This window comes from Salvelinus namaycush, chromosome 32, assembly GCF_016432855.1.
Source record: "Salvelinus namaycush isolate Seneca chromosome 32, SaNama_1.0, whole genome shotgun sequence".
In the NCBI taxonomy this organism is placed as follows: domain Eukaryota; kingdom Metazoa; phylum Chordata; class Actinopteri; order Salmoniformes; family Salmonidae; genus Salvelinus; species Salvelinus namaycush.
In genome coordinates, this window is record NC_052338.1 from 7,897,403 (window position 1) to 7,905,447 (window position 8,045).

Here is an 8,045-nt window from a genome sequence, read left to right on the forward strand (position 1 = left end):
AGAAACCAGCCAAGACCTCAGAAAAAAAATGGTAAACCTCGACAAGTCTGGTTCATCCTTGGGAGCAATTTCCAAACACCTGAAGGTACCACATTCATCTGTACAAACAATAGTACGCAGTATAAACACCATGGGACCACGACTCAGTTACACCAGCTCTGTCAGGAGGAATGGGCCAAAATTCACCCAACTTATTGTGGGAAGCTTGAGGAAGGCTACCCGAAACATTTGATCCAAGTTAAACAATTTAAACCAAATACTAATTGAGTGTATGTAAACTTCTGACCCACTGGGAATGTGACGAAAGAAACAAAAACTGAAATAAATAATTCTCTCTACTATTATTCTGACATTTCACAATCTTAAAATAAAGTGGTGATCCTAACTGACCTTAAACAGGGAACTTTTACTTGGATTAAATGTCAGGAATTGTGAAAAACTGAGTTGAAATGTATTTGGCTAAGGTGTATGTAAACTTCCGACTTCAACTGTATATCTTACAAATGCCTATATTTAGACACAAATAAATGTTAATAATGATACCTATTATTTATTTAACTTGTATGGCGCTTTTCTTTACAAAAAAAACTATCTCAAAGCGTATAAAATCTAAACAAACTAACAACAAATGTACATTGATTGATGTAGATTGAATGTCTCAATTTGGATTCGAATGAAAGGCTGGAAGTTGAGCTGTTTGGATTGAAAAGGCACTGTAGCTTCAGCAGGGGAGGCATCGATTGGTAGAGCCAAAAAAAAGCGACCACATCTTGGCAGTGGTTAAGAACAGTCCCTGAGCCTCCTCTGCCACCTCTACACACAGCATGCAGTACTAGTTGTAATTATTCCCGACAGATGAAACAGTAATATTACTTACTTATTAAATAATAATAATAAACAATTAATATTAATAATAGAGATTTATCTAACAGTCTAACTAATAACAATGTTCATTTACATTTCTATGGTCCCTCACCAAATAAAATCCGTAATTGCGTGTGCAAAACCCGGATGTTATAACAAGAAATGTGCTTACTATTTCAGCAAATCAGCGTGTAGGTCGCTTGACTGAACGATCTAATGACCAATGAGAGGGAAGTATTTTCTAATAAGGGGCGGGCTTTAATCCTAAACAGCAAGAAATAAGTCGCTGACACTTCCTTTCGTGATCGAGTTGGTAGATCACGAAAGTGTCACAAGGACGGTGAAAGTGAACATGGCCCCCAGCATGCAATTGAACGATGCAGTATCCGACGTAAAAAAGGGAATTCGGGCAATCCTTCTCGGACCCCCTGGTGCTGGGAAAGGAACACAGGTGAGTGAGTTATGCTAACTTAGTATGGAAGTGCAGGAATGGGAGACCGCATGGCCGACACTGCCACCTAACTGTATAACGTTACACCTTGTCCTGAAGTTCATTCTGAATTGGCTTGCATAGATGGCTAGCTTTCCCAAGTTTCGTGGAATGAATTGGGTTTCTAGATCAGACGGATATGGAAGTATAATGCAAGTTGTAGCTAGCTAACTAGTTATGAACATTTGTTAAGTTGAATGTAGCCATTTCCCTTCGAACTAACGTTATCTGGTGCTGACTAGTTTGATTTGTGATCTTGCAACACTTTGGCACAAAGTCAATGTGGTACTCGTCTCTGGAGTCGCATGCCAATGTATTGTATGAAGGGCACTTTGAACTATGACTTTCAATGTCCCATTAGGTGACTGTATGCTAATCATACTCTCCAGCTGGCCAGAGCCAACTACTTTAATTTGATCTAACCAGGTTCAATGAACGTGTAGACTCTTGACTTCCCTGTCAATAAGCTCAGTGTAATTTTTATTTAGTTTCTGGGAGTCTCTGGTCCGGGAGAACAATAGGTTGTGCAGGGTTTTGTTTGAAATGTGTTTGGGCTGGAACAAAAGCTGGCACACCTGCAGCTTCCCAGGAGTGAAGTTGGGGACGTCTGTACTTCCTTGCTGTAGTGGCTGGATAGCTGCACAACATTGCCTTATAAAACACTCACATTTTGTTGCACAGGCTGGTAAAAGTACTGTAGGATTTTCAGACCCCTATTTTGTTGTTACAGCCTGAGTTTTTAAAAGTGATTAAATGGAGATTTTTTGGGGGTCACTGGCCTACGCACAACATCTTATGACAGGGTTCCCCCAACTGGGTTGGCCTGTGGGTGGTTTTATTTGACATTCTTAAAAAATGATTAATTGAGAAGCTGGAATGTCTTGATTCTAAGTATTCATCCCCTTTGTTATGGCAAGCATAAATACGTTTAGGAGTAAAAATGTGCTTAATAAGTTGCATGGACTGTGTGCAATAATAGTGTTTAACATGCTTTCTAAATGCCTACCTCATCTCTGTACCCAACACATACAGTCGAGCAGTGAACTTCAAACACAGATTCAACCACAAAGACCAGGGAGGTTTTCCAATGCATTGCAAAGAAGGGCACCAATTGATGGCTGGGTAACAATAAAAAAATAAAAAAAACAGACATTGAATATCCTGTTGAGCATGGTGAAGTTATTAATTACACTTTGGATGCACCCAGTCACTACAAAGATACAGGCGTCCTTCCTAACTCAGTTGCCGGAAAGGAAGGAAGTCGCTCAAGGATTTCACCATGAGACCAATGGTGACTTTAAAACACAGTTTAATGGCTGTGATAGAAAACCGAGGATTGATCAACAGTGTAGTTACTCCACAATACTAACCTAATTGACAGTGAAAATAAAAAATATTCTGAAACAACATGGCACTAAAGTAATACTGCAAAAAATGTGGCAAAGCAATTCACTTTTAGTCCTGAATAGACAGTGTTATGTTTGGGTCAAATACAACACATTAGAGTACCACTCTCTATATTTTCAAGCATAGCGGTGGCTGCATCATGTTATGAGTATGCTTGTTATCATTAAGGCTTGGAGTTTTTCAGGATAAAAATAAATACAGTTAAAGGAATGGAGCTAAGCACAGGGAGAATCCTAGAGGAAAACCAGGTTGTCTGCTTTCCAGCATACACTGGGATATGAATGTTAATTTCCTAAAATGAGGCCAAATATACACTGGATTTGTTTACCAAGAAGACGGTGAATGTTGCTGAGTTACGGTTTTGTCTTAAATCTGCTTGAAAATCTATGGCAAGACTTGATAATGGTTGTCTAGCAATGATCAATAACCAACTTGAGAGCTTGAAGAATGTTGACCAGCATAATGAGCAAATATTGTACAATCCAGGTGTGCAAAGCTCTTAGACTTAACCAGAAAGACTCACAGCTGTAATTGCTGCCAAAGGGGATTCTAACATGTGTTGACTCAGTGGTATGAGTAGTTATGTCATTTAGATACTTCAGTTCCATAAATTTGCTAACATTTCTAAAAACATGTTGTCATTATGGGGTATTGTGTGTAGATAGGTGAGATTAAAAATATATATTAATCCATTTTGAATTCAGGCTGTAACACAACAAAATGTGGAATAAGTCAACGGCTATGAATAATTTGACGGCACTGTACTTGTTGTCTGGCTTGGAAGATCTTAAGTATTTACTTTGTCCCTTGGGGGTTTGGTCTTTAGCTCTCAGTTGTGGCGCAACTTGAACATCACTCTGAAATGTAAAAACAAAATGGCCACATGATTGTGTCCTTGAAACAACTGTACTGCATGTGCTATGGCGTTTTTAATTATTCAACCCACGTTTTTGTTTTTCCAGAAGTGTCCCATGCCCTCCCCACATGCATCTAGACATTAGTCTCATGTAATGGGTGGAGGCTATGTTGCAGCTGGAGGGATGTTGCTATCAACTATTAAGTTTCAGCACGACTTGAATGCCTTGAAGGGCTCCCACCTGTTGTAGTAGTTTGACATGTTGGAGGGTGGAAATGCGTTGCTGTACTTTTCTCTTCAGAGTTGTCAAGTTACACTTTTGAAACATGAGACATGGCTACATAAATGCTACCCTTGTTGCCTTTGTAACATTAGGCCTAATGCCAATAATCCCCCTCCCTCCCAGGCGCCTCGGTTGGCAGAGCAGTACTGTGTGTGTCATCTGGCCACGGGGGACATGCTGAGGGCCATGGTGGCGTCTGGCTCTGAGCTCGGCAAGAGGCTCAAGGAGACCATGGATGCCGGGAAACTGGTAAGATGCGCGTGTTCATATGTTAGTTCTGAACGTGTCTCTGTGCTCATTTTAATTGGATTGACATCAGTTTTGTTTCACTGGTTCTGTAGCTTAGTGGTAATCTGAGACCGGTTTACTTGGACCTCTGTCCCAATTGTGTGTTCGCATGCCTTTTTTGTCTCACTGCTCATCACTGTCAACTTACTCATAGGTCAGTGACGAGATGGTGGTAGAACTCATAGAAAAGAACCTGGACACGCCTCCCTGTAAGAAGGGGTTCCTATTGGACGGATTCCCACGCACAGTGACACAAGCAGAGATGGTGAGGATTGGTTGGTGCCTGACTCCGTTTTTGCTGTCAATTCCCAGAGCAAAAGTGTCTCTTGCTGTTAATCAAGCATATGAAGTGATGTAGTGGGTAAACCGATTGCCGGTCGCGGTGAAAAAAGGATTGCTTCCTACACTTTCAATGCATTTTTCTGCAAAAGGTGGGTTAACTGTAGCGCAAAATGAAAATGATGTGTAATCTGCGTTTACCCTCGACTACATCACTGAGCATATGAACCTGTTTCTTCCCTGCTCTTATGTTTCATGAGTCCCTCTCTCCTAGCTGGATGACTTGCTGGAGAAGCGCACCGAGAAGCTGGACTCTGTGATTGAGTTCTCCGTTGACGACTCCCTACTGGTGCGCAGGATCTGTGGCAGGTGGGACCAAATATTGTATAGCGGGAGAAGAGAGGGGGAGACGTGCTGCGGTGACCTGTGGTTTGATCCAGTTATTATAGACCATTTGTTGGCGAAATTGTTATGAAACAGAGCAATGCCTCCCTCATCCACAACAGTGATCTGTAATGAGGACACGGCTTCATACAGAGGAAATAATGTGCCAATAGTCCAATCCAAATGTTTCCATTCGCATGTCAAAAGGGGTTCTTTGTGAGGCCATTATGGGATGTGGTGTAAAATGTTGAAGTGGGCCAAAGGCAGTGTGGTTGGACTTGATGGAGGATGGAAGTGTTGTTAAAATGGTGTAACCACGTGGCCCACTAACCTTCTCCCCCCCCCCCCCCCCCCAAGACTAATTCACCAGCCTAGCGGTCGCTCCTACCATGACGAGTTCAACCCACCCAAAGAGCCCATGAAGGATGACGTAAGTACCTTGACGAACATCCCCTTTCTGAGTCTGGAAACCCTACTTCTATTGTAGAACCCAGAGGAAGCTGGTTTTATAATCACAGGTTTTCAAATGTGTTTCTGGGTCAATTTGCACTTAAAAGTGTGTGCGCCCTCAGTGTTTGTGCAAATATGCACTTTTAACAAGTGTGTTCTTATAGAAGTGTGTGTGTTCTTATAGAAGTGTGTCTGTCATATGAAGAATGTAGTGGCTCATTTGCAAACAGACTCTTTCACAAGTGCCGTGACACACAATCCCTTGGCTAGGAGTTGTTCCGTGCAGGTGGCTTTGAGCTCTTGTTTCAGATGCTCAGCACAGAAATGGCTTTCAACACACAAATCAAAAGGGTTGTAGTGTGTGTGTGTGGTACCCAGAGATATAGATCGGTGCTACTGGCTTGGAAATCTATTTGACACCGCTGAAGGCCTTCACAAGCCCTTCTGTGTTCATCATAGATCCGAAAGGACTGGATAGGAAGTAATTAATATGGTAGAAGATGCACTTGACCATCTGGAGCGCTAGAGGGAGCCATCACCATATTTCTTAAACCTATCAAATTCGTATAGATCTGTGGACTCTGAAAGTGTAGGGAGGAAGGGAGAAATAAACAACGGGAGAGAAACCAAAATGGCACTTTTCAGTCATATGAACCCTAATGTCTTCTCTCTCTGTCCCCCATCAGGTGACAGGGCAGCCGCTGATGCGCCGCAGTGACGACAACGCGTCGACGCTGCGCTCGCGGCTGGAGGCCTACCACCGGCAGACGGTGCCCTTAGTCAAGTACTACAGCGCCCGCGGCCTGCACAAGGCCGTTGACGCCGCCCAGTCCCCCGACGTCGTCTTCGCCTCCATCCTCGCCGCCTTCTCCTCGGCCACAGCCGCCCCCTGTAAAGACCTGGTGCTCTTCGTCTAAGCTCCCTTCCACTTCAGTCGCTTCTTCACTCTCAGGACTCTGGTCCGTGCTCCTTTCGTCTAGCTTTCCAACTCTCCTCCTCGGGACTAGTCTGTGCTCCGTTCTCTTCTCCCTCTTCGTCTCTCTACTTTCTGTTGGGCTGTACTTGTATTTGAATGCGCTCCTCTACTGGGACTCTCCCTGGAAACTACAGAGAATAGCTGATTTTTATAATGGCGTGTATAAAGATAAGTGTAACGTCCCCGTTGGGTCAGGTATAACATATTGGTGGACATGTAGCTTCATTGTGATGGTCCCTGTACTTGGATTAAATTGAGCAAGGTGTGTGGAATATGGACGTGATTAAAAATGTATTCCAGGTAATGTAATGTGTCCTTATTAGTTTGAAAAATGAATGACAGGGATAGATGATGCGACTGTCAGTACTCAGAAATGAATTATCTACTGACTTTTGTACTTTGACACTTGGTGTGCATTGATCTTCTTTGCTTAGTGAAACTGAAAGAATGCCGTTTTCCCCCCCTAGAGCATAGCCACAAACAAAAAGTACCTGTCATACCGATGTATATTTAGTTCCTGTTAACCAACACTATTTTTATGTTCCTATTGATACGATTTCCATCCCGCTCTATAAATAGGCTACCTGTTGACTCATTTGTCCTCTCCTTTCTAGAGATTTTTGTCCCTTGTCTCTCTCTGTAGTCAACTGTGATCTCTGCATTTGGTTGAAACATCTGCATGCCGATTGTGACTAGTCTTTTTGGATGTGAATGCATGTTCTCAGGGTAGTCAGAAAACAATAGTAGTTGTGTAAAGCTATATTGGCCAGTAGACTTGCTGTGGGGATTTTCTTATCTTGACAAGTTCATGTTAAGTATCAAACAATGACTATTGAAATCTGATTTAGTTCCTGTAGTCAAGTTTGATACTGGCAAATGATTGTTAATGTGCTGCTAAGTCACGTTGTAGTGCAGTGTTCATTTAGACTCATGTAAAGCCTGACGGCTGACTCTTTATGATAATTGCACTAGATGGACAGGATTGTTAAATTGAACACATACTAGGGCCTTTCTATGTCCAATGGAGCAACTTGTCTGTACATGTTCTTCCTCTTGCAGCTTTGAATGACCCAAAAGTAATTTGTTAGAATTTCTGTGCGATTGTCTCAAATGTTTAAATTCACCCGAGACTCTTTATTTTTTTTTTTTCTTTCAGCTGTTTGATCCCTGCTTCTCCAATCCTGGCAATGGAAACAAGCGGGAGGGGAAGGAGGAACTGTTGTACTGTAGCACTTAATTTTGAAATGTTTCTGGAGGATGAGTGAGCATAATGCGGTGCAATCTACCAGTAATAAGTGAAGCCATCTTGGAATTGACTGATTATGTTTCCCTTCTAATAAAAAGATGCTTTTCTACACCCATGACATGTTGTAGCCTCCCTTTGTGCTGCATACTACTAATATAATATTGCCTTACTTGCTACTAATATAACTCAACTGCAATTGCCTCAAGGTGAATTGAGTCATGGTTTATGTTGCCTATTCTACATAACTTGGTGGATGTCTTATGGAACATAACAGTTTGCGTTAGCCAAATCATACTTGGCAAAGGTGTACTAAGGCTAGAAGTTTTTCCCCGTCGGTTACCTGGTAAGGAAAATCTCCTAGTATTATAGACACTGAAAGATGTAATTTGAGGAACTGGATCCAAGTACATTGCGCTAGCACTCATATCTGGAAAGTTGGAGGAAATTGAGTAGGCTACATTTCCCATATCTAATCAACTGTGCGAAGAAGTATCTTTATGATTTTGATTTCTGGGAACTCAA

The 8,045-nt window shown here is 42.1% G+C and overlaps 1 protein-coding gene across 2 annotated transcripts; it reads left to right on the forward strand.

Moving 5' to 3' along the window:
- Positions 1-1,148: 1,148 nt before the first annotated feature.
- LOC120027259 (adenylate kinase 2, mitochondrial-like) lies at positions 1,149-7,641 on the forward strand. 2 transcript variants are annotated; one of them, XM_038972169.1, is made up of 7 exons: positions 1,149-1,315; positions 4,024-4,149; positions 4,343-4,453; positions 4,742-4,836; positions 5,209-5,281; positions 5,988-6,260; positions 7,434-7,641. In XM_038972169.1, the coding sequence occupies exons 1-6, from the start codon at positions 1,217-1,219 to the stop codon at positions 6,216-6,218; spliced, it is 735 nt and encodes a 244-aa protein (XP_038828097.1). In that variant the 5' UTR covers positions 1,149-1,216; the 3' UTR covers positions 6,219-6,260; positions 7,434-7,641. The 2 variants fall into 2 exon arrangements, with proteins under 2 accessions (XP_038828097.1, XP_038828098.1); XM_038972170.1 differs by having other exon boundaries at positions 1,150-1,315; positions 5,988-6,192.
- The last annotated feature ends 404 nt before the right edge of the window (positions 7,642-8,045 follow it).

Coding starts and splice junctions, on each gene's coding strand:
- LOC120027259 (XM_038972169.1), top strand. CDS start 1,217: ATGGCCCCCAGCATGCAATTGAACGATGCAGTATCCGACGTAAAAAAG. Junction 1,316..4,023: donor GTGCTGGGAAAGGAACACAG/GTGAGTGAGTTA, acceptor CCTCCCTCCCAG/GCGCCTCGGTTGGCAGAGCA. Junction 4,454..4,741: donor CAGTGACACAAGCAGAGATG/GTGAGGATTGGT, acceptor CCTCTCTCCTAG/CTGGATGACTTGCTGGAGAA.